The 26,764-nt window shown below is 38.5% G+C and overlaps 1 protein-coding gene across 1 annotated transcript in view; it reads right to left on the bottom strand.

Annotated features, from left to right (window-relative positions):
• Nucleotides 1–19,084: 19,084 nt before the first annotated feature.
• Nucleotides 19,085–26,764, bottom strand: part of C9H12orf4 (chromosome 9 C12orf4 homolog) — a 51,064-nt gene continuing 43,384 nt past the window's right edge. The window contains exons 12-14 of the mRNA XM_003905825.5: nucleotides 22,536–22,593; nucleotides 21,884–21,951; nucleotides 19,085–21,265 (exon numbers count right to left, since the gene is read on the bottom strand). Coding sequence (XP_003905874.4) covers nucleotides 21,173–21,265; nucleotides 21,884–21,951; nucleotides 22,536–22,593 — 219 coding nt within the window. The 3' untranslated portion in view covers nucleotides 19,085–21,172. The remainder of the gene's footprint in view (nucleotides 21,266–21,883; nucleotides 21,952–22,535; nucleotides 22,594–26,764) is intronic.

Here is a 26,764-nt window from a genome sequence, read left to right on the forward strand (position 1 = left end):
CCTGCCCCAAGATGTCCATGTTCTAACCCCCAGAATACGAGAATGTTACCTTATATGGAAAAATAGGATGTCGCATGTGTGATCAAATGAAGGACTTTCAGATGGGGAGATTATCCTGGATTATTCAGGTGATCCCAACGTAAGTACGAGAGTCCTTAAACATGGAAGAAACAGGGAGGAAAGAGAGGAAGATGTGACCACAAGAGGAAGGCATAGAATAACGCAGTGTTTCTGCCTCTGAAGATGGAGAGAAGAGGTCATGAGCCAAAGAGTAGAATATGGGTGGCATCTAGAAGCTGGAAAGGCAAAGAAATGGAGATTATCTTGTAGGGTATCCAGAAAAGAACATTTATGACTTTGGTTAGGAGGTAGTTTCTTAGGTACTATACTAAAAGCAGGATCTATAAAAGAAAATAATTTTAAATTAGATGTGTCTTTTGAAGACCAGAAGTTTTTTTTTAAATTAATTAATTATTTTTGGAGACAGAGTCTCACTCTGTTGCCCAGGCTGGAGTGCAGTGGCACCATCTCAGCTCACTGCAGCCTTCACCTCCCAGGTTCAAGCGATTCTCACGCCTCAGCCACCCCTGTAGCTGGGACTACAGGTGCGTGCCATCGTGCCCAGCTAATTTTTTGTATTTTAGGTAGAGATGGAGTTTCACCATTTTGGCCAGGCTGGCCTTGAACTTATGGCCTCAAGTGATCCACCTGCCTCAGCCTCCCAAAGTAGTGGGATTACAGGCATGAGCCACCATGCCCGGCCAGAAGTTTTTAATTTTGATAAAATTAGTGTTGTTAAGAAAATAGAAAAACAAGCCACAACCCCAAGAAAATACTTGCAATATTTGCAAAGTATCTCACATATATGTGAGAAAGGACTGATGTTCAGAATACATAAAGAAATCTTGCAACTCAATAATATGACACAACTCAATTGGGCAAAAGGTTTGAGCAGACCCTCCATAAAAGAAATATACAAATGGTCAATTAGCACGTGAAAAGAGGCTGAACATCATTTTTGCCTGGAAAAGGCAAATTGATACCACAATAAGATGCTGTTTCATACCCACTAGGATAGCTAAAATTAAATGGTATAAGAATGCCACGTATGGATGAGGATGAGGAGCAACTTGGAGCTCTCAAACACTGCTGGTGGGAATGTCAAATAGTACAACCTCTTGGCAGTGCTTATAAAGCTTAAAGTGTACTTACTATACAGCTCAACAATTTCATGCTAGGCCTTTGCCCAAGAGACATTCATTTCATGCAAAAACTGTAAACTTGTACATGAAAATTAATAGCAGATATGTACATAATTGCTCTGAACTGGAAACAACTCACATGTACGTCAACCAGAGAATGATTGACAAAATGTAGTACATCCATACAATGGACAACTGCTGAACAATGACACTGTTATACGCGGCAACATGTTATGAATCTCAAAACCATTTGCTGAGCCCAAGCTACACAAGAGAGTTCAGACATCATGATTCAATTTCTTAAGAAATAAAATACTAGAATAGGAAAAAACCCCCAAAACCCCAATACTGACAGAAGGTAGCTTAGTGGTGCACTAAGCCAGGAGTGGTGGGAACTGAATGCAAAGGGGCACGTGGGAACATTTTGGGGTGATGGAAATAATCTGTGTCTTGACTGTTGTGATGCATGCACATTTTTCAAAATGTATTAAAATAGTATACTTAAATGACTATATTTTATTCTATGCATATTATATTTTTAAAATGTTGATTCAAATATGATTTTGAAATTCCAAATAACAACGGAAGGTCAGACAGTATTTATTCTATATAATTAGAAGCACTGACTGAAAATGTTTGAGAAATACAGGGGCACATAATCTCTAAGGTGACCTCGGCTCTGATACTCCATGACTTCATGAAAGAGGTTGAAAGCCTTGGAAAACAGGGTTAGGCTTGACATGAGGAAGAAATCCCAGCAATAAATATAGAATAATTGATTTTGGAGGAAGGTGCTTCGTGGTTATAGTACGCAAACTTTTTATCCTATATAGGGATCCCTGTTACAGACTCTTTTATCAGGTTACCATAGATGATGGCGGAAGTGATGATGTGTGACTTCCGAAGCTTGTTGATGAAGGACATTGAAGCTTCTACTTGTTCTCTTGAATTGCTTCCCTGTGGGAAGCTAGCCACCATGTTGAGAGGATACTCAAGCAGCCTGTGGAGAGGCCCATGTGGAGAAGAACTGAGGCCTCTCACCATAGCCAGTCCCAGCTTGTCAGGCACATGAAGGAGGCCCTGCAGCTCAGCCAAGCCTGTAGATGACTGCAATCTGGCTGACCTCTGACTCTGCCTTATGAGAAACCATGAGCCAGGCCACCTGGCCAAGCCATTCTGAAATTCCTGACCCATAGAAACTATTAGAGATTATAAATATTTATTTTTAAGTCACTAATTTTGAGTAAAATTGTTACATAGAAATAGATTAATACAGGTAGCAAGTTCTTTTATCTTAGGACCCAACGTTTTATTCCTCAGTTCTTAGTCACAACAGCTTTCCTTACAATTACTCAAAGCCCTACTGAGGCTTTGCTAAATTTATCCAAAAAATTACTCACACTAGGATTCTTATCCTTTGTGTACCCAGGCCATAGATCCAGATGCGTCAGGTCGTCCCTGTTCTTAAAACAGCTATAGTTATTCACCGCGTCTTCCTCTTCTTCCTTTTTCTGTCTCCACCCTTTCTGATTCTGCAGTTCCTCAAACAGTTGCAAGATTTTTCAGAACTAGGTCCTTACAATCACTCAGAGCAGGAGTCAGAAAACTATGGTCCGTCAGCCAGGTTGGACCTTCTACCTGTTTTGGTAAATAAAGTTTTATTGCACCATAGCCATGTTTCTTTGTTTACATATCGTCTATGTCTGCTTTTGCAGTACAATGGCAAAGTTGAGTGGTGGTAACAGAAATCATATGGCTCACAACACTTAAGTTTGCACCACCAGAGTTAGCGTTTCTAATATTTCATATTGTGTACCAGCCTACGTGGGGCTTCTGCTGCAAAACTCCCGGGCAGAACTTGGCACAACATATCTCCATGTGGCAGCATTCACCCTCACAATCTGGGGAGTCTGTCATTCCAGGGTCTCATTTTCCAGCCCGCAATAACCATTGGTATATCACAACTCACCCCTCTTCAGTTTCCTGCTTTGTTCACGCTAGAGTTCTCACTCCACATGTGAAGCTGTGGGATGGGGGCATGGTTCTTTCTGTTCTCCCTTATTTCCTTTCTTTCCTCTCTCTTTCTTCCTTCCTTCTCCCCAAAAAGGATGGGCAAGATGGCAGAATCATTTGAATTCATAACTTACGAATTGAGAAACAGTGCAAGGAGATGGGAAAATTTTGGCTGTGGGACACACACACGCACACACACACACACACAAACACACACAAAACCAGAGCTGGGCGAGTTTGGCATGGAGATGCCATCCTCTGACACATAATCACAGAGCACTTCTCAGCTCTGACCCTTCAAAGAGGAAGAGGAACAAGGGTAATTCCAGCTATTACAGGTTCTTGGGCACCAAATGAAACACTCTGTTGTAAATTGCATATAATCAGAGAGGAAGACTTTTATTTCTCTGTGGTTATGAATGGGACTTTTCCTTCCTCTTGTCTAGGAGGAAAGGAACTGGTTTAGATCAGTCTGGGGGAGTTTCCTTTGACGGAGATGACCAGAAACTCTCTCTGGATCCTAGCAGGGTTCCTGTCCTATATTCAGAACATGTGTCATGGAAATTCTTATGTCTCTTTTATTATACCAAAATCTCCCTTCCCCTTGCCACACAATTTCTGTCCTTAGGACCAAGTACAAAAACTACAGGATGGTGGAAACTTTCAGATGGTTGGAAGTGATGGATACAGAATATGAGCTCCTGCTCATTCTATAATGTTTTCGCAACTCTACGCACATAGCCCGTGTCCTCTGGGAGCTTGCCGTTTTGTAGGGGAGACGAATTATTTGTAGGAAAATACAGAGTTCCAGAGGTCTGACCCTTAAGAAGCACAGAGGGAAATATATTTCAGATACTGCATATATGTTTTTTTTTTTCTGTGCCAAGGCAGGCTGGACAAGTTTCTGCTATTTTATGCTTTTAGAGAGAGGACCCTTCCAGGAGTGGCTGGTGATGTTCTCCAGGTGATGACAGTGGGTATTTGGAGACTGTTGTGCCCCTACTGGTCCAGCTTCTATACCAGGGCTGTCTCGCAACACATTTTCTCTTAGCCTCACACTGAGTAGGATACTAAGAGTGGAGTGGCAGATCCACTCTCACTGGGGACACAGTCTTTTGGAATAAAGACAAAGAATTGCACACACAAAACCATTAGACAACCAGACAGAAAAAAACAGATTTCTGAACCGTTCAGAACAGAGTGTTCCTAACTGAAGGAAGAGGACAACATGGTCTAGAAGTTGGAGAAGACAGAGCTGAGTTAGTGGGGGTGGGGTGGGCAGAGAGGAAGGGGCAGGGCTAGGACAGCAGTCTCCTCCATCCCACAGACTGAAGCCACTTAATCCCCCTGACCTAGTTCTTACCTCCACACTCCATTTTGCCTTCCCATTATGACTTATTTCCATTTAGCATTTAACACTATTTTTTATATACCACTCTGAGCATGTCATTTATCTACATTAGTTGATCTTTCAGTTTCATCAGCTTGTTTTTGCCACTATTTTCTATTTCCATTATATTTTCATTGTGTGATATATTTACTTCTCAATCTTGTTATTTCATATCTATTTCCCTATCTATTGTCTGTCAAATAATGTATTTCTCTACCCCTATTTATTATCATCTGTTTTTACTTTCCTGCCCTTTCTCTTTTATGTCTAAATGGTTATCTGCCTTACGTCTTTCATTCTAAGAAATTAAACTGTTTCCATTTGCAGATGACACAATCTCATATATAGAAAACCCTAAAAACTCCACAAAAAAGCTCAGGACTAACAAATGATTTAGTAAAGTTGTGGGACACAAAATCAAGATAAAAAAGCAGTAGCATTTTCTACACACTAATATACAAAAAGGGAATCAAGAAAACAATTTTATTTACAATAATATCAAAATATGTATAATGTAAAAAAAGGCATAAATTTAAACAGGTGAAAGATCTGTCCACTGAAAACTATAAAATATTGACAAAAGAAATTTAAGAAGACATAAATAAATGAAAAGATATCCTGTGTTCATGGACTGGAAGAATTAATATTGTTAAAATGTTCATACTATCCATAGTGATCTGAGACTCAATGCAATCCCTATGAAAATTCCAGTGGCTTTCCCCATAGAAATGGCAAAAAAGAGTTCTAAAACTTATGGAAGCACAAAAGACCCTGAATAACCAAAGCAATTTTGTTTGAGCACAAGGAACAAAGATGGAGGCATCACACTACTTGATCTCAAAATAGACTATGAAGCCATAGTAATGAAAAATCCACGGTATTGCTACAAAGATAGACATTATAGACCCATGGAACAGAACAGAGAGCCCAGAAATAAATCCATGGATTTACAATGAGCAAATCTTCCACAAAGGTGCCAAGAACATACAACCCAGAAAGGACAGTCTATTCACAAAATGCTGTGGGGAAAACTAACATCCACATGCAAAAGAATGAAATTTAACCCCTGTCTCACACCATATATAAAAATCAACTTGAAATGGATTGAATGCTTAAATGTAAGACCCGAAAAGCTTCTTGATGTTGGTCTAGCAAAGATTTGATGGATATGACCCCAAAAGCACAGACAACAGAAACAAAAATAGACAAGCGGGCTTTCATCAAACTAAAAGCTTATATGGCAGCATAGGAAACAATCAACAGAATAAAGAAAAAATCTACAGAATGGAAGAAAATATTTGGGGATCATATACCTGCTAGGGAGTATGCAAAATATGCAGTGAACTCAAACAACTAGAGAACAAGAACACAAGTAACCTCATTTAAAAAGGACTTGAGTAGCTTTTTCTAAAAGAAAAAAAAAAAGACTTAAGACATATAAATGGCCGAGTATATGAAAAAAATGCTCAATATCAGTAATTATCAGGGAAATGCAAATTGAAATGACAATGAGATGACACCCGACACCTGTTAGGATGTCTATTATCTATCAAAAAGATAGGATAACAAATGTTGGTGAAGACGTGGAGAAAAGAGAATCCTTGCACACAATAAAATGCAAGGAATATAGGAATATATATTCCCATATTCACAATGGAATACTATTCAGCCTTAACATAGAATTGTGAGGAATATAGGAATATGTATTCCTGTATTCACCATGGAATACTATTTAGCCTTTAAAAAGACAGCAGTCCTTCTATTTGCAACAACATAGATGAAACTTGAGGACATTATGCTGAGTGAAATAAGCAAAGCACTGAAAGGCAAATACTGCATGATATCATTCATATGTGGAATCTTAACAAGTTGAACTCATAGAAGCGGAGAGTAGAATGGTGGTTACCAAGGGCTGGGTGAGGGGCAAGAATTAGGAAGATGTTGAAGAAATTAGGGGGAGAATTAGGCAGATGTTCAGTTAGACAGAAGAAATAAGTTCAGGAAGTCTACTGTACAACAGGGTGGCTACAGTTAATAAAAATATATTGCATACTTGACAATAGCTAACAGAGTCGATTTTAAATGTTCTTAAGACAAAAAAGTAAGTATATGAGGTAATGAATATGTTAATTAGCTTGACTGAGCATTTCCACCATGTATACATCTATCAAAACATTTGCATACCATAAATAGTATAATTTTTGTCAATAAAAATTAATTTTTAAAAGTCTTGCATCCTTAATATTCCCTCTATTTTTCAGGTTTTTCTTCTTCATTACTCATAAATCTTTTCCTACCCTTGTTTCCACCCAATAGTCCTCACAGGACAACACTCCACCACCCTGTGCCAATGATTTATTTTTCTCTCATTTATTAATAGTAACAAGCAAAGCCTTATATAGCTTTCCTTATCTGACAGGCAGTGTTATAAGTATTTCACATATGTGCATTAGTTTAGTCCTCAGAGCAAGATCATTGATTCTCATTATCCCCATTTCAAGGAAACCCAGATAGAAGTTCAGTGACATGCCCAAGGTCAAGGCTCAATTCCAGGTGGTCAAGCACCAGAATCTGTTCTGTTAACCACTGTGACATACAACCAGCTTCGGGGAATCTCTGCTCTCTCAGCTTCAGCTTCCACTGCTCCCAAATAGTCCCCTTTCTCCCCTCCCCAAATGTAATCCTAACACTTAGTTCAGAATTCCTAAAACAGAAGTCAGGAAAGGATTGTAGCTTAGCTTCCAGTACTGCTTAGGCTAGGGAACACAAACGTCTGGCCATGCTCTTGGCATGAGGGAGGAAAAATACAAGGAGAAAAAAATACGGATTATTATTTCCGCGAATTATCCCACTATCATGGATGAGGTGAGAATATCATAGAAAGGAGGTGGCACTGTGACCTTTTCTGACCCGGGTTCCCAAGCCTCTGAGCCTGTTAGCTTCCTTCCATGTCCAATTCTATATCACACATAATCATTCCTGCTCTTGTAGCTAGGGTAATCTGCTTGAAAAACAATTTTATCCATGAACTCTCTGTTCAGAAATATTCAGAAAGATGTTATCTGTTCTGGAATTAGATCATGGTGATGGTTACATAACTTTGTGGATATACTAAAAACCACTGAATTTTACACTTTAAAAGGATGGGTTTGATGGTGTGAATTAAAGCCTAATTTTGAAAAAGAGGAAAGGTATTTTATCATCTCCCCCTTTGGAGTTAAATTCTAGTTCTTCAAGATCTTCCACAATATGATCCTTCATTATCTCTCCGGTCTAATTTCATCTCCCACTATTCAGCTGTCCTTTCCACTCTCCATACCCAGTCCTCCTCCACATCTCTGGTCATGTTATTTCTCTTAATTAAAATCCTTTTCTCCTTCCGTTCGTCTCTATCCCATAGTTTCCTCAAGCTCAGTTCAAGCCCTACATTTCTGAAAACTAGTCTTTGTTAATTTCTTTGGACTCTAAACCCTCTTTGCTTTTATAGTATTCCTACTTTGGCATACATTTTAGTATGACAGCTCCTTGAATGGAGAGACCCTTCTTTTTCATCTCTGTAACTCAGCATCCTGCACAGAGCCTGGCACTGAGTATACACTTCGAAAAGTGAATGTGTAAACTGCATTTTTACCAATTTCTAAATGGTTCGTATGTGCTTGTCTTGTTTCTTCAACTTGACTGTAAGGTCTTGCAGAAAGGGTCTACATCTGTATTTGAGATTTAGCACAAGTTCAGAACAGGACATCTGGTTGACCCCTGAGTGAGTTAGACCCTTCAGCTGCTTAATTACCTGATGGCTTGGCAGAGAGAGTTATGCCTTTGGCATTTTATTGGTGGTGCACTGACAAGGGAGGACACTGAACCGGCAGAGAGAGTCCCCAGGATGCCTGGCTGAATGGTGGTTGCTCCACCCTTAACCACAAATGGTTCATTGTCCACCACTTTTGGCATTTGCAACAGTATTTGGAAAGAGATGTAGCAATTTCCCCCTCAGGGCTTATTTTTAAAGTCAGTGGCTGAGAGTGCTTGTCGGAAGTGGGGTCAGACAGAGCTGAGGGCTCTGAGCTGCCTGGTGGATGGGACGGGTGCTGCCCAAGAAGAGATATAGTGGTTGGTCCTTAATTTTGGACCTACTGCCCTGGGAGAAAAGTCCAGGCCAAAGGAAAGGGATGACTTGCCCAAAACAGATCACAGCTTCCATGGAGATACAACTACATAGTCAGGCAGTGTTTTTTGCCAGCCCTAAAGTTTTAGGACTAGAGCTGGGTCAGTCAGAGGGCTAGTCGGCTTCTACTCACTCAATGGGAAATGTAAGTTTTATTGAGGGTTACATGTGCCTGGTAGTAGTATTCTGCTAGGCACTAGAGATTAAAGTGTAGACATGGCAGTTTCTGCCCTTGAAAAGATTATAGACAAATAGGGAAAGCCAGACAAATGAACAGATAAATATATTAGCATGGTAAGTGCAACAATGGTGGTAGAGGGATAAAGACTCTTTAGTTCCTTAAAGAAGTGGCATCCAAATTGAGGCCTGGTGGTGAATTGAAGGTAACCAGATCACGGAGGGAGATATTGCAGATTGTGCAGTACTCAAGACATGAAAGAATATGTCATCTACACAGATCTGTAGGTAGTTCAGTTGTCTAAAGCAGGTATCATCATGTAATAGCCCATAAGCCTAATCCAGCAAGCCATCTGTTTTTGTAATTAAAGTTTTATTTAAACACAGTCCCACTCATCCATTTGCATATTAGCTATGGCTGCTGTTGCACTACAACTACAGAGCTGAGTAACTGCAATGGACAACACATGGTCCTCTAATTCTAAAATAGTTACTATGCTGGTCTAGAGAATACTGTTTGGGGAAAGGAGTTGGAGAGTATCCAGAAATGAGGCTGGAGAGGTAAGCAGGAGACAGACCGAGTTCACTCTTTATTTTAAAAGCAACATAGGAGCAACTGACACGTTTGAAGCAGGAACACGGCATGATCATATTTGAATTTTAGATAATTATGGTGAGATTAAGAAAGAAGAAGAGGCAAAACTGAAGTTGGAGAAACCAGTTTGAAAGATGGCAGATAGGCAAGAAATAATGGCTTTAATTATGAAGGCAGCAATGGGATGGGAATAAATGAACAGATTTGAAAGATAAGGATTTGTTGATCAACTATGGGATTGTGTGAGAGGGATGGCACATCAGGGAAACTTTCCATTTGGAATTTTTCTAAGATGAGGAAGAAGCAGTAATGACCCAATAGCTCACTGATACTATTAGACTTCTCTCATTTACATGAATGTTCCAGTCTTTCTTGTCTCACAATATTGTTTTTATTTCCCCCCAGTCTACTTAGACTCAATATTACCACTTCAGTGGAATGTAGAAACCTTGTCACCATATAGGTTTCCATTTATGTTCTAGTTGTTCTTTGCATAAATATGTTGAAAACCTCATTAGATAATGTTACAATTTTTGCTTTCAATAATCAAACATACTTTAAAGAACTCAAGAGGAAAATATTGTATTTACCCAGGCATTTACCATTTCTATTTCTTTTCCCTCATTCCTTATGTTCCAATTTTTATCCTGAAAGTCATTTTCCTTTTATCTGAAGAACTTCTTCCAGCAATACGTCCTTTAGCAGGTCTGCTGGCAACAAATTCTCTTAGTTTTTCTTTCTTGGAGAATGTCTTCATTTTCCCTTCATTCCTGAAGGATGTTTGTACTGGATATAGAATTCTGGATTGACAGTCTTTTAGCACTTTAAAATTGTTCCACCACCTTCTGGCTTCCACAAGTTTGGAAGAGAAATCTGCAGTCATTGAAATTGGTGTTTCCTTATGAGTAAAGCATTGGGTTTCTCTGGCTGCTTTCAAGATTATTTTATTTGTCTTTAGTTTTCAGTATTTTGATCATTCACTAAATTTGGAGAAATTTTGGTCAATATTTCTTCAAATATATGTTTTCTCAGCAATACATCTTTTCTCTTCTTTTGGGACTCCAATGTCATGAATTTAGAACTTTTTGTTTTTCCCATACAGCCCATGAGGCTCAGATCATTTTTTCATTTTTTTTCCTCTGTGTATTCAACATGGAAATTTTCTGTTGATCAATTTCCAAGTTCACTGGCCATTGACTCTTCTCTTTATCATCTTGATTGTGCTTCTGATCCTATCCAGTGAGTTTTTTTAAAAAAAATTTTGGAGATTGTATTTTTTATCTCTAAAATTTCCATTTGGTTCTTCTTTAGATCTATTTCTTTGCTAAGAGCTTCTATTGTTTTACACATTTCAAATAAGTTTTAAAAGGCCTTTTATAATGGCTGTTTTAAAGTCTCTGTGTTATAATCCCAACATCTGCCATCTCAGAATTACTGTCTATTGATCGTGTTTTGAGAGTTGAGATTTTTTCTGCTTCTTTGTAAGGCAAGTAATTTTAGATTGTATCTGGGTCATTTTTACCATTGTTATGAGACTCTGGGTTTTCAATCCTATGGAGAATGTTGATATTTTTCTCTTAACAGACAATCAACCAGTCTGTTTCAGGCCACACATTCAGACTGACCTCTTGTGGGTTATGGTTTCAATGTCATTCCCATATTCAAAGACTTTGCAGTGTTATTTGAATTTGTCTTGCATGTGTGTCACTCAGTGGACATCTAAAATCTGGGTGTAGTCTAAGCTCTCAGAAGCTTTGGTATGAAGTTTAGAATTAGAGTCATGCTGGCACATCTCTAGTGTAAGCCCAGGAGTTCATAAACAACCTTATGGGTTGGCTTACAAACTCTCCCTTTCTATAATTTTCCTTGTATTTACCTTGGGTCTCCCATTTTCCGCTTTCAAGACAGAAATCCAGGGCTTTAGTTTCCCACACTCATTTGTGTATATCCTGTAACTCCTGCTTTTTGGTTTCGTTTGTTTGTTGTTTTGTTTCCTCAGCCTGGGAAAGCATTTTCCTCTACTTTTTATCTGGCTAATTGCTACCGATTTTTCAGGTCTTAGTTTAAATATAATTTCCTCCTAAAAGCTTTGTCTTATTTGCATATCAATTATATTCCCCTTGTTATTTTCTCACAGGACCCATAATAATCTATAATTACATATATATATTTGTTCATTGATTTTAATGTCTCTTCTACTAGACAGAGGATGAGATTATCTGTCTTATTCACTATTACGCAATGTTTCCAGTATCTAAAACAAGGCATGGTACACAAAAGATGCTCAATAAATACTCATTTAATGCATAATTATATTCTTCCTTTCATCCATGCATCCATCTGTCCATGCTTTGCCTCATCCCAAAAAAATATATGAAGATTGTCACATTCAAATGTGAACCTACTCTCAAGGATCAAAGTAAACTGTATCTTTTTGTAACTTTATAATTTGTAAAGCGTTCTTTTTTTTTCCTGTGTGGTTTTATGAATTAGAGAGAGGAAAACGTATTAATCATACTTTATAGACAAATTAACTGAGATTCGAAGAGATAAAACAATTTGTCCAAGGTCACAGCTAGTAATGAAAGTGATGGGTAAGGCTTAAATGACAGATTAGTTGGTTATAAATTTTTTAATTGGCAGTTATTTTCTCTTAATGCTTACCATTTTCTGGTGCTCATTGCTGTTGAAAATTTGTAGTCTTTAAAATTGTCATGCAAATCTCTCTTCATTTGATTCTTAAAAAATTTTTTAGAGACTTTTAAGATTTACCTTTGTTTTAGGTGTTCTGCAATTTTACCACAAAGGGTCTAGCTGTATATTTATTTTACTTTTTCTGCTTAGATGTCAACCTGCTTCCTGAATCTGAAGATTCATGTTCATCGATTTTGGGAGATTTTTAGTCATGTTTCATTATTGTCTTCTCCCTGTTTCTCTCTACACCCCTAATAAAATTGGATGCTTACCTCACAATATTCAAAAGATGGATTAAAGGCCCAAATAAGAAAAAGCAAAATGTTAAAACTCATAGGAGAAAACATATGAGTATTTAGCTATGATACTGGGGGTAAGAAACAACATCTCAAGTGAGATATAAGAAGTTTAAACTGTAAAGGAAAAGATTGATATGTCACATCAAAATTTAAGACCTCTGTGAAAATAAAACATAATAAAAAGTAAAACAACAAACCATAGCCTGGGAAAAAAGATTTTTTCAAGAATACCTAATAAAAGTTTAATATTTGGGGCCAGGCGCGGTGGCTCACACCTGTAATCCTAGCACTTTGGGAGGCAGAGGCAGGTGGATCATGAAGTCAGGAGTTCCAGACCAGCCTGGCCAACATGGTGAAAACCTGTATCTACTAAAAATACAAAAAATAGCTGGGTGTGGTGGTGGGTGGTCCCAGCTACTCGGGAGGCTGAGGCAGGAGAATCATTTGAACCCAGGATGGGGAGGTTGCAGTGAGCCGAGATTGTACCATTGCTCTCCAGCCTGGGTAACAGGGCAAGATTCCATCTCAAAAAAAAAAAAAAAGAAAAGAAAAAAAGAAGTTTAATATTTGGAATATAGAAAGAATGTCTGCAAATTCCATACGAAAAGGGAAAACAACTGAAGAGAAAAAAATGGACAAAGGATTCAAGCAGACAACTCATGAAAAGGGAAATCCATGTGGGGAACAGTGGGTCACACCTGTAATCCCAGCACTTTGGGAGGCGAGGAGGGCAGATTACCTGAGGTCAGGAGTTCGAGACCAGCCTGGTCAACATGGTGAAACCCCGTCTCTACTAAAAATACAAAAATTAGCTGGGCGTAGTGTTGCACACCTGCAATCCCAGCTACTCGGGGGGCTGAGGCATGAGAATCATTTGAACCTGGGAGGCGGAGGTTGCAGCAAGCCAAGATTGTGCCATGACACTCCAGCCTGGGTGACAGAGCAAGACTCCGTCAAAAAAAAAAAAAAAAAGAAAAGAAACAAGGAGGAAGGAAGGAGAAAGGAAGGAAGGAAGGGAGGAAGGGAGGAAGGGAGGGAGGGAGGGAGGGAGGGAGGGAGGTCCAAACAAACGTGTCATGTTGCTCAACATCACCACTAACCAGAGAAATGCAAAATAAAACACTAACGAGATACTATTTCGTATTTATCAGAATGGTAAGAATTAAAATTTCCAAAAATTTCTGCCCAGTCTGTATGAAGGTATGGAGAAAAAGGAGTGTTCATACACTGCCATTAGAAGGAAAATTTGGTACAACTATGGAGTTAAATTTGGAATTTATTAAGTTTTAAGATGTCAATACTATAAAATCCAGAAACTCTTTTCAGAGATATAAACCATGGAAAAACTGTAACATATGTACACAGTGATACATGTACAAGAATGTGGTTGCTGTGGCACAGTATGAAATGACACAAAAGTGAAAGCAACCTCACTGTCTAAATAGGAGAATGAATAAATACATAAATTGGACTATAGGCATATAATTCAGAGTCTTCAAATATACTGCAGCCAAAATTAATAAAGCAGCTATATGTATATTAGCATGATTAAATCCCAAAAGCATGATATTGGATTCTTAAAAACACAAATGTTGAATGATATGTAGAACATAAAGCTTTCAGTACAGTACTATATACATCTTATGGCTACACTCTATAGATATGCATTACAACTATAAATTAACCTATAAGAATGAATAACAACAAAGTCAAGATAGTGGTTACTGCCAAGGAGAGCGTATGACACATTGAAGACAAAAATACTCCCAATTCTTCTCCTCATCCTGTGTCCATGCTCTTTGCAATGTGACTTTTTAGCACTTCTCATCGAAATGAGGAGCCTATTACTCCCGCTCTTGAGTCTGGGAGGGCTGTGTGGCCAGATTTAATCAACGACAGAATGTGATGGAAGTGATGGTGTGTCAATTCTCTTTTCCAACTCTACTACCACTATGTAAACACGTCTGGGCTAGCCTCATGGAGGAGGACTCGTGGTGAAGAGAGTCCAGTTGTCCCAGCAGAGGTCATCTATTCCAGCCTACAGCCAGCCAACCCCCAAACATGTGAGAAAGCCTGGCCCAGATAATCAGAGTGGCCTACTCGACCAACCACTGACCAAAGACTCAAACATGAGCCCAGGCAAGACCAGAACTGCTGAGGTGACCACCCGTAGAATCACAAAGAATAAATGCTTATTGTTTCAGTGACTAAGTTTTGGAGTGGTTTGTTCCTCAGAAATGGCTGATGCAAGGAGAGACTAGAGCTACAGGAGCAAAAGAGAACCTGCATCTGTGATCTTTATGTGATAAAAAAGAGAGCCCTAAAGCAAATGTGGCAAAATTTTAAGCTGGAACAAATGTAAGTAGTAGGCACATGGTTATTTGTTATAATTTCTCTAATTTCTTTTTTATTTTTGAAGTATTTCACGATAAAAGGAAATTCAGATAGCAGAGTCAATGTGCCTCACTAGCCAAGACAGCCAAGATGATTTTTTTTAAAAAAGTATTTATCCTAGTGCCCTTCCCCCATCCCCATCACCACACACATAAAATATACTAAATAGATTAGTGATTTCTGAGTTCTGATCGTCTTCTCTCATCCCAGGACATCTCCTCTATACCTTACTAGCATCTAATCCTCTTGCCTTAGTTGCTCATCTGCAAGACAGCAAACATATGATCAACTTGCTGACAAGAGAGTCATAAGAGTTGAACCAGGAAAGGATTACAGGGCCAAGTTGTTCATTCAGCTGCTATGTGGGTAGGAGACTTTAAATTCCGTAAGTACTTCATACTATTGTTATTTCTAAAATCTAGATTCACTTCATATAAAAATATGATAGTCCTTCCTGCTCTACTCAAATACAGGGTTAGTCACCTACCCTGTGACTTCCTCCTGACATTCTAACTCACCCTGTCCTTTGTATCTGAACTTGTTGCCATTGCTGGCACAGGTGGCATTCTGCCCATCTGCCAGGAGGATTTGTGCTTCACCTGTTGAGAATAATGAGGGTTCAGAGGATACTCACTCAGTGCCAGAGAAAGGCAGGGATAAGCAGTCCGTTCTCAAGGGGCTCAACATCTCTCTTGGCCCAATGTACTGCTAAGGTTTCTATTTTGACTTCCATAGCACTCTGTGCATGCTTTTTTCTGCACTGACTGTATACCTCTAGCATATGCTGGGTGGTACTGTGGTTACTGTGTGTTCTCTTACCAACTCAATTGGGTTGTAAGCTTCTTGAGGACACGGTGTTTTAAGTGACTTAGCATCCCTTCTATCTAGTGAAAGGAAGAAAGGGAAGAAGGAGAAAGGTCAGACAGGAAGGAAGGAAGGAAGGAGGGGGAGACAGGAAGGAATGAAGGAAGGAAGGATAATAGCAGCAAATATTTATAGAATGACTATATGCCAGGTAATGTGCACTTCTTATGCAATCCTTCCAACCACTCAATGAGGTAGATACTATTATTAATTTCCCTAGCTTACAGATGAGGAAACATGCTTAACGGGATTAGGTAATATGCCCAATGTAATAAGCCACAGCAAATAAACTGAAGAGTCAGCATTTGAATCAGGTTTAACTTTAGAGACTATGCTCCTGATCTCTGATGTTGCTCAGAGTAGAGACTTTTGAGCACAGATGAGCTGATGATAGGAAATGAGAATTTATTATAAAGAAAAGGAGAGAAGGCTAGAAAGTAGGGGAGAAAGAGAGATGCATCAATACATTCTCCTCCTGCAGATGTCACACCTAACGTATGTCAGACAGTACAGTTTCTGCTTAATTCCTGAACGTCTCTGGAAAGGCTCTGTTTGCTTCTTCGGTAATGTGTTCCAGGTTTCATTCTCTGTGCACCAAAGATATCTACGAATAGCTCTTACACTCTCTTGCCAGTGACAGAAGACACATTCACTCGACTCTCACAGTTCACAGTAGTTATGTTCGACAAAGTTGCTGTGAACCCTGACTTAGTGAATACTAAATCATTGCTCCCAAGGGAGGTAGAGAGTTAAATTCCTGCAAGGCTCTGACCACAACCTTCTCATCAGCCCATCAAGATATAATCTTGTTTTATGTGTGCTACTGTTGAAAGACACCTTATTTAATACACATCACTGACTCATTATCATTGAACTTTCGACGAACAGCACTACATTGCATACCTGGACAGAGCTTATCTAGACATGTGCTGTCTTCATCAGGGACATCACAACCTTCTTGCACTTGGGAACACCAGATAGCACTTGACCACTATGCTTGGACCATTTTGAACAACAAAATGACCAACACAAAGCAATGGAAAAAAAAAAAAACAACAAAAAACAACGTGGTGCTAATGACCCACGAAAGGGACATTTATTTGCACTATGAAAGCTAAAATAAGGCGGCAGAGCATCACCTTGCTGCATGTAAGCTGGGAACATACGTGTTGGGCGACTCAAACATTTTGGTGCTCTGAACATGTCCACAGATAACCTGAAAGTGCTGCCACAGGCCCTGCTTTTTATTCTGTTGGCCAGTTACAACATCCCCATGACTTTGATGGGATGAATCTATTGTCTTTGTAAATGACTGGATGCTTTTGTAAATGTCTAACAATTTTGGAGTTACAAATAAATTTTAGTGAATAGGTGATTTCACAAATGTGGTATCTTCAACTAATGAGGATTGACTGTATATAGTATGAAGTTCAGCCAGCCTTAGAATCGGATATATGAGAAAGCCTGATACGTCTTCCATTTGGACATATCCAGAACCGTTTTCCTGTAGGAACACAGGAAATGAACCGCAAGACAGATCTGAAGTGTATGGTAATTTTATCCGTGTATCTTTAAATAGGACATTATAAGCACATATCGGTCCTGCAGGCAACCTCAGGAGGTTACTCCTCCTTTCCCCTGCTTTAGCTGAAATTTTATTTTACTTATTAGAGATCATCAGCATCACAGATCACAGAAAAGCCTGCCAAGTCGTCTGTCTTTACAAGTCCCATTGCCTTTGTATAACCTTCTAGAGGCTGAATCTTGCTTGCACTATGCCTTTGTGTATAGAAGAAACTCAGTAAACACTGGCTGTTTACTGAACGAGAGTCTCAGGGTCAATCTGCTATTTATGTTTTCTTGATCTCTGCTTTCCCTTTGTAACATACTCTCATGTAAATATTTCTGTCCAAGGTTGTGGTTCCTAGCTTGGGGTTCCTGGAATTAGTGATCCTTTAAGATGTTACTGAGCTAAAGAATCTCTCAAAAAATACATTTCACTTGGATGATGTCCCACAGGTTAAGTCAAACACCAAGGCTTTGTTTTTGCAAGTTTGCGTGGGATCGCACAATGATAATTCTTGCATTTTATGTGGTAATACTACGCATGAGAATGCACGGTGATCACTGTAGGTGACAATACTATGTACCATTTGCTAATCAGAAGCTTCTCTCCAGACATCCTGTCTTTGATTCAATAAAAAAGATTGCTCAAATAATTCCAACTGTTTATGTTCTCAAAACATTTCGGGCAAACATGGGATGGATAATGAAAGGTTCTTGAATAAAGGATAGAAAACCACTCATTTAAAAGGTTCTGACAACATGGTACTTTTTCCAAATAGGTGTTGTATTCTTTTTGTTTCACATTATTTTATACTTCTATTACTCCTACTGAGCAAATTAGTCCAACTTCATATAAATGGAAAAACTTAAGTCACAGAAAAGCAGCCATTTTCACCTAGAAACTGAAAAATAGAAAACAAAATAAAAGAAACTGGAAAATAGGCCTGAGGCTCCAGTCTCTAACTTTGGTGGGTCCTTTCTACAGTTCTGTGAATTTTCCCTTAGAGCTTTTAGAAATGTTTCGTGATTTCATCTTCCTTTTGCGAAACATGTTTTCTTCTTGTGAGAATTAGCCAGGATCCAACGGAAGTGACACAAATGATGGTGTATACTGTGCCAGTAAGAGATCTGCCAACTCCCAGGCAAGCTCAGTCTCTTCCCGCTGACATTCTTTCTCATGCATTTCTTCCATTCTGGTCCCAGTCATGCTGAGAAACAGCTGGCGCCACACTTCTAGATCAATGGCTTTGCTTGTGTGGTGCTTTGAGAGCAGAAATGGGGGAAGGGAGGGAAACAGCAGCACAGAATGGAGACCTCAGGTTCAGTGTCTCTGCCTGATTCCCAAAGCACAGTCTTCAGGCCTTGAGGGCCATTTAGGAATATGTAACTGTTTATACAAATAGAAAACTTCTAACTCACAATCCTCACCAATGCCAATGTTTGTGCTCATCTCCCCATCTTCAAGGACTCTTGTGGTCAGCTCCTCTCAACTTATTGGCCATTCACCACGGCCTCCATTCTATTTCTGCTCCTAACTCCGTTGTCCGTTGGTATCTGCAGGAGACTGGTTCCAGACCCCCTGCCAATATCGACATCCCTGGATGCTCCAGTCTCTTATATAAAATGGTGTAGGAATTGCATATAACCTATACACAGCTTCCCATATACTTCATCTATACATTACTTATACCAAACATAAGGTAAATGCCACATAAACAGATGTTATATTGTATTTTTAAAATTTTTATTGTTGTATTATTGTCATTTTTCAGAATATTTTCCATCCACAGTTGGTTGAACAGAGAGCCACCTATACCTAGAATGCTGTCTCAGCCTAAGGTACCTTCTTCACATCATTCATGAAGTGCTTGAAACCACTCCCGGCCAAGAAGCCCTTTAGAACACTCAGAAAAAGATCCTTGTCTCATAATTCTTGGTCCAAATACAGAACTCCAGACTCCTCAATTACTGCATCACTAAAATTCCCACCATTTAAGTGCATATAATTAGCTTTTTAAATTATATATTTATTATTAGCTTGGTGTTTGTGTGTTTCCATCAGTGGCAACACCGTAAACATGATTTTTCCAATTTTAATACTTCTATAACACAGTTGCCTGTGAAAAACGGACATTGGATAAATTTATCCTGATTTCATATGCCAGATAGTACCTTTACACAGCCCTCAGTTAAAGCCACCAGTTTATAAGTAACTTAGTAGAATAGCCTAGCAGTGACAAAGGAAGAGTTGGGCAGCAGCATCCAACAAACATCCGTGAATGAAACTTCGCTCCTCCATTCTGATACCTCGGCTGCACTGATCTACCACTCTCCTGGTTTCTGCCTCTGTCTTCCCTGCTTTGCATTAGAATCAGTCTCAGTGGTAACAGTGGTGCCTGAAAGACAATTTCTCCAAGAGAACTGTATAGGCTCGAAGGGCGGAACACCTGCCTTCTTGGCAGAATCGCCAGGCTCCCTGACAAATAATCTGGAGAATTTTAGGGTCTAATGGACATCCTGCTGGAGTGGGTGTTCTCCTTAGGGTTGTCTTTAGTGTTGTTACTTGGACACACCTTTCCCTTGAGTAGAAAGTTAAGACACATTCTGTTACAGGAAAGCACTCTGCTCGCCAACAGTGTTTCTATAATAGTTATTACATTGAGGCATATTAATGAAGGACGTTTTGTTTCTTGTCATCAAGACATGCCATCTTATGACACCAAATGCCCTCCATTTCATTCTTGTGGCCAGTTACAATATCCACACAACTTGGAATTGATGAAACTATTGCTTTTCTAAACACCCGTGTGCTTTTGTAAATGCCTTTGTTTAATGGAGTTGCCACTCATAGAAAATATGTTATAGATGGGACAAATATATGACATGCAACACCTGAGAAAGTCGTGCTGTAAGGAAAAGCAATGGAAAAGGAGGGGAAATAGAGAAGAGGCAGAAATGGGGATACATTTATCCGCAAAGAAATGCAAGAGGTAGAAGAGTGGTTAAGCAAGCTGAGAACACAGGGAGGACAGAAATATAAAAATAATCTTCCTTGTCTCTTTGTCACAATGTTGATGAGCACTAAAATACTGCCAGGGGCTGGTTTAATCTTGACACCAAGCTTGCAAAAAAGAACACTATTTCTCAGTCCATGAAATGTTATCAACACGCAAATGCAAGGTCACAGAGGGAGGATGAGAGAGACGGAAAAAATCCGAAACGTCTTCTGACTCTAACTTGCACATCCTTAGAAGGAGTAGATTAAAAGGAGGGTTCTGAAACACGAGAGTTTAAAAGAATAAGCACATTTGTCTCATACATTTGTGTTTCTATAAAAAGATTTTCACAGGAAATTTGTACTTGCAATGTATATTTCAGTGCTTTTAAATTTTGTTTTGGCAAATAAAGTAAAAGGAAGATTTTATCTGCATGTTTAATTAAGGCTTGCACCTGATATGAGTCAAGCCTTCTGAAAAAGTCAAATGCCTCCATGTAAATATAATCAAGCTTCCTTTTGCAAGTATCCATGTGTGATAAATACAAAGTTTTAGATTACTAATATTCACAGGTAACATGGAGAAGAAAAAAAAAGAGAAATTCATAAAGAAACTTTAAGTGTTTAAGTTAGGGGTTGATCACTAGTTTGTGCAGTATATAAATTTTTGGAATGGTTTCACAGACATGTATCTTGATTTGTGGATTCAGTTGCAGGTTCTCTTTCTGGGCATCTTTTGCTTGACAGATTCCCAGCATAGCACAAGTTCCTGGAGAGTTGAACAATCATCTCCTGCCAGCATGTCAATCTATAAGGGTTTAGTGCTTGGATGTCAGAGTGAGTGTTGATGATACTCGGAAAATCTGGGGAAGCATGTTACTAAGTTGATAAAACATTTCTTCAGAAATACTCTGTAAGAGGAAAAAATAATAATTGCACTTGTCAAATCATTGATTTTTAAAATAATTTTAGAAGTATTTTAAAATATGGACCTAGTTCTACAAGGAATATGTGAGTGCAATATGTGAAAATTATCTTTCATGACTGATATAACTGCATGGCTATGGACAAGGACTGGTTTTCTGGCTCCATCTTCTGAGAACTTATGTCCTTTCTGTCAAATAATAAGTTTGAGTAATAGAAAAACCTCTCTGTAACACTAGTGTAATCAGTAATATAAAACCACTGATTTTGCTAAGTTCTTCACAGAATACAGAATCATTATCGCTAATGTCCTTATTTAAGAACCCTTTATAATCTATATAATACGAATGTGGAGAAAAACAAAGGAATGATGAGTCAAGTTTTGTTTAGGGGTTAAACAACAAATCCCTTGAGTGGTAGATGCTGATATCTTTGACAATACACTAAGTGCCTTTATCACATCCAAATACTTCTCTCCTTAAAAAACAGAAAGCGATTCGTATTTTATGTTATATTTAGGATTTTAGGGCAGGGTGCCTAGCTCTATCTGTGAGAAATCTAATAAAAGAGATTAAATTGGGGTGAGATCTATTCAGATAACATACCTGTGGTACTAGAAACTGCACTGTCCTAGAAATTCCTCCATCCCATGAAGCCATTTCCATCATGAAACCTAAAACAGAAAAACAGATGTTGCTGCACTACAAGTTCCGGCCTTCAAACCTATCCGTCGCTTACTGAAATTATCTGAATTTTCATTGTGGGGCTTCATGGCTTGACTTTTTAGGCAGCCATTTGCCTGTAGGATAGGCTATGCCTAAAGGACAAACAAATGTTTGCAATCCCTAATTCTTCGTGCCAGAGAGGTTTAACAGTTTTGTCAACATGCTCTTATTTATGATTTCTCAAATCCAATTTAGTCTCCATACAATGAAGCCAAGACAGCTTATTAAAAGTTAATAAATATGTGGCTCTAGTTTTTTCTTTTTAAGAGAATAAAGGTAATAGCAAGCTAGCAGCAGAACAAAATCTAATTAATGTCCAAATAGCCTTGTATTTCAAAGGGGCTGGAGACTTATTTTGTGACTAGAAAAATAAAACTAAAAAAGCCTCTTATGAAATATTTACTTGCTAAACTATCTAACGGAACCAACAGATGACAGGGGGTATCTTTCACTTCTTTCTTCTGGGTTGCTCAACTTTCCATATTTGGGAGGAAATACAGGTGGTGGTTGTCAGAGATAAGATCATGCTCACCTTTGACACACTTGAACACAAGTTCTGCTCTCCTTAAGCACCAGGGTATAGTCATTTCCTAAAAACAGAAACAAAACATATGTTTTTAATAGACCTTTGTATAAAAAATAAAGTCAGATCTTTATTTATCTATAACGTTGATCATCCACGTTGTGAACAGATTTAGGCAACTGTTTGCTAATCCCAACTGGATTTCCTCTAGTTTTTAGGCATGCAGCTTCTTCCGGCTGTAAGACTATACTTGTGGAATACAAACTAATTTAGTTAGCCCCATAAATACAATTAAAAAAAATCCTTAATTTTTCTGGATAATTCTAAAGACAAATATAAATGACATAGGAACTCTACCTACTAACCTCAATGTTAGCATGAATAATTGTATTACATTGTATATTTGCATAAGCAATAAAATATTTTTACTGTATAATACATTATTATAAATGAGTGGAAATAAACAAATGCCCCATCCCAGCCACCTAACAAAACAAATGCATTCATTTTTCTACGTTCCTTTCTAATCTTCAGTCAAATATGGATGTAAGTGTCACTGCCAGTCTATAACCAAAACATTGGTAATTTTCCAGAGTATGATTAGCATGTATACCATTTAAAAATCTACTCCTCTTCACAAACACCAGAATTGGTTTCCCCTGTCTTCATAATTATAACTATAAAACATGTAGATTATTTCATTATTGTGATTATCAAACTTCGTGGGTCTCACGATCTTCTGCGCTCTTAAATATTAGCCTGGTGCAACGGTGCACATTTGTAGTCCCAGCCACTTCGGAGGTTGAAGCAGGAGGATTGCTTGAGCCCAAGGGTTCAAGTCCACCTGGGCAACATAGTGAGACCCCCGCTCTAAAATAATTTTTTTTTAAATTACTGAGGACACCAAAGAGTTTTTCTTTATGTAGATTATATCTCTTGACATTTATTGCATTAGGAATTAAAACTTCACGTCATTTTGAATCCTCGAAACAACAAACCAACGGTTTATATAAATAACATTTGAAAATGAATCTGGCTTTTCTGAAATAAAAAATTTTAGTAAGTGGCAATTGTTTTAATTTAAATCTCATTAGTGCTCTCTCAGCTCTAACAGAGCTGACATCTGAATTCTACATTCGCTCCTGCATCTGAATCTCAGCCATATTATCACACAAAGTATCGAAGCTTTGTAAAAACCTCAATGGGATGACGTGGTAAGAATAATGGAATTTAAAAATGATGTCTTCCCACTCTGGAACTCACTTTTCCTTAGTTTTTCATCTTTGTGTTTCCACCACTGAATTGGAAATTTCTTGAGCATGTGGAGTCTTCATCAGGTTCCCCCAGGCTGGGCGCAGTGAAGTGCTTGGATTCTGCCACGCCAGGCAGCTCCCAGCCTCCCTGGTTCACTCTGGCTCTCCTGCCCCCTAGCCTCCTCTGTTAGCTTAGAATTTTTGGGTGCCCACCACCACTGGGGTTGACTTTTTAAACACTTTTTAGTAGAGATTTGCTCACCTCAGTGCTAGCTGGTGGATTGTTCCCTGACTTGACTCAGGATCCCAGCCTCAGCCTCGTGCCTCCCAAAGTGCTGGGATTACAGGCGTGAGCCACAGCGCCCGGCTGGAAATTCTTTATGTTAGATCATCAATGATTATTAATTACCAAACCTTTTCTCAGTCTTCTTCTAATTGCTGTTGACTTATTGCTGTAATTCACATACCTTGTGACCACTCCTTTTCTTCATGACATTTTCCCCCTCCTCTGCCCCGGGGCTGATGATCAAATTATTCCAGTTCTTCACCGATCTCTCAAGGTCTTTGTGACCTCATGGCTACTTACCGCTATGGCTTCCTATCTAGTGTCCTGAATTCTAGGGTTTCCCCTCTAAACCACTAATTTTGGCTATTTGAAGTACATTTCTGATCATATTATACTCCTGTTTTAAGAACTTACAATTGCTTCCTACTGTCTCACACATAATATGTAAGCCTTTCTTTTACTATTTAAGGCTACATACTTTAAAGCCAAAGCTACTTTAAGCTTCTGTGACTTTTAAATTTTTAAAAATGAAGGTTGCATTCAAGTATATCTGCTCACATTTGCCTAAACATGGTCTGCAGTGCCTGTCACCCACCTCCCTCCATTCTTCCTCAATCTGTTTCTTCTACCCACAATGCCCTTCTCAGTAATTCCATCTACTGAACCTGATCTTCATTCTTCAATGTTCAGCTTAATTGCCATCTCCTCCATACAGTACTTCTTATTTTCCCAGCTACAAATATGTCTCCGTTTTCTGAACTCCCAAAGTACTTTACTGTTCTTTTATCTCAATGCTCAAATTTTTATCCTGTCGTTTTTGGGGAGAAGGGCAGAGGAACGGGCAGAAGGATGGGATTTATTCTTTCTCTTCTTTATTAAGTTGTGTGCTCTCTGAAGGTAGAAGCCACTTTTTATTCACCTTTATTACCCTTACAATGCCTTCTATAATAATGAGCAATACACATGCTCAAAAACATAGGTAGAGTGAATTAGCTTTTATCCACGGACATTTAAAAAGAATGTGACTTTCTCTGAGGCCAGAAATAGGGTTTAATAGGAAGCTACTTTTAAATTTGTGTCCAAGACACTTGGTTTTAAGATTGATTAACAAAAGAGGTGTAGTTTTTTGGTTGGCTAAAAAGTAAAGAATCCTCTTGGGTTAGGTCCTGGAAGCTTCTAAAAATTCACTAGAATTTTCTGATATTCAAGTTTAAGTTATAACACTTTGGCTTCAAAGTTCACAGAAAGAAGAGTATTTCCTTGTAACTGCAAAGGCTGCTGCAAAAGAGCTGCAGTGGTCTTATGGAGTACACACATGCATGGAGGGACAAGTGTTTGGTTTTTTTGTCTTACTTCCTCCTGGTGAAAAGATGATGTACAGAGAGAACAAGGTCACAATGTCTATAGTTGGCTGGGCGCAGTGGCTCACACCTGTAATCCCAGCACTTTGGGAGGCCAAGGCAGGTGGATCATCTGAGGTTAGGAGTTCGAGACCAGCCTGGCCAACATGGTGAGACCCTGTCTTTACTAAAAATACAAAAATTAGCTGGGCGTGGTGGCGCATGCCTGTAATCTCAGCTACTTGGGAGGCTGAGGCAGAAGAATTGCTTGAACCTGTAAGGCGGAGGTTGCAGTGAGCCGAAATCACGCCACTGTACTCCAGCCTGGGTGACAGAGTAAGACTCTATCTTAAATAAATAAATAAATAAATGTATGTATGTATGTCTGCAGCTACAGAGCAATGCTGATGGCTCTGAAAACTATAATAATAATGTCTTATGTTTACATGAAACTTTACAATATACATAATCTCACAAAAATAACCTTTATAAATTAAAAAAAAAAGATGCTCAGAGAAGTACAGTGAATTGCTCAAGGTCATGTGACAGCCTGAGGCTTGAATTTTCATTTTCTTAATAGTATCTTTTGATGACCTAAAGTTTTGAATTTTAAAATATAATTTATTACATTCTTTTTTTAATGGCTTATGCCTTTGTGGCCTAACAAATTTTAACCGGCTTAACCTGATGTCATCAGGATTTTATGTTTTCCTCTAGAAGCTTTATAATATTAGCTCTTTTGTTGAGGTCTGATCCATTTTAAATTAATTTTTATATATGATATAATGTAAGGGTTAAGACTGTTTTCTATATGAATATCCAGTTGTTTCAACAACACTGAAAAGATTATCCTTTCTCCCACTGCATTGCCTTGGCATCTTTGCTGGAAATCAAATGACCATATATGTATGGATTTACGTCTGGATGCTTTATTCTGTTTTCTGATCCACAGTCTATTCTTTTGCCAATATCACATTGCATTGATTACTGTAACTTTATGGCAAGTTTTGAAATTAGTTAGTGTAAGTTCTTTAACTTTGTTATTTTTCAAAATTGTTTTGGCTGTTTCAGGTCCTGTGCATTTCCATATACCTTTTAGAATTAGCTTGTCAAAATCTCAAAATTACCTTGTAAGAATTCCAATTGGGATTTAAATCTATAGATCAATTTTAGAACTATTATCTTGACAATATTGAGTCTTCCAATCCATGAACACAGTATGTATTTCCATTTATTTAGGTCTTTTAAAATTTCTCTCAGCATATTTTATAGTTGCCAGGTCACTTTTCATAAAATCTTTTTACTTGAAGGCATTTTAAGCTTGTTTTCAGTTCTTTAAACACAGTAATCAACTATTGT

The sequence above is a fragment of the Papio anubis genome, chromosome 9 (genome assembly GCF_008728515.1).
Source record: "Papio anubis isolate 15944 chromosome 9, Panubis1.0, whole genome shotgun sequence".
Classification (NCBI taxonomy): Eukaryota; Metazoa; Chordata; class Mammalia; order Primates; family Cercopithecidae; genus Papio; species Papio anubis.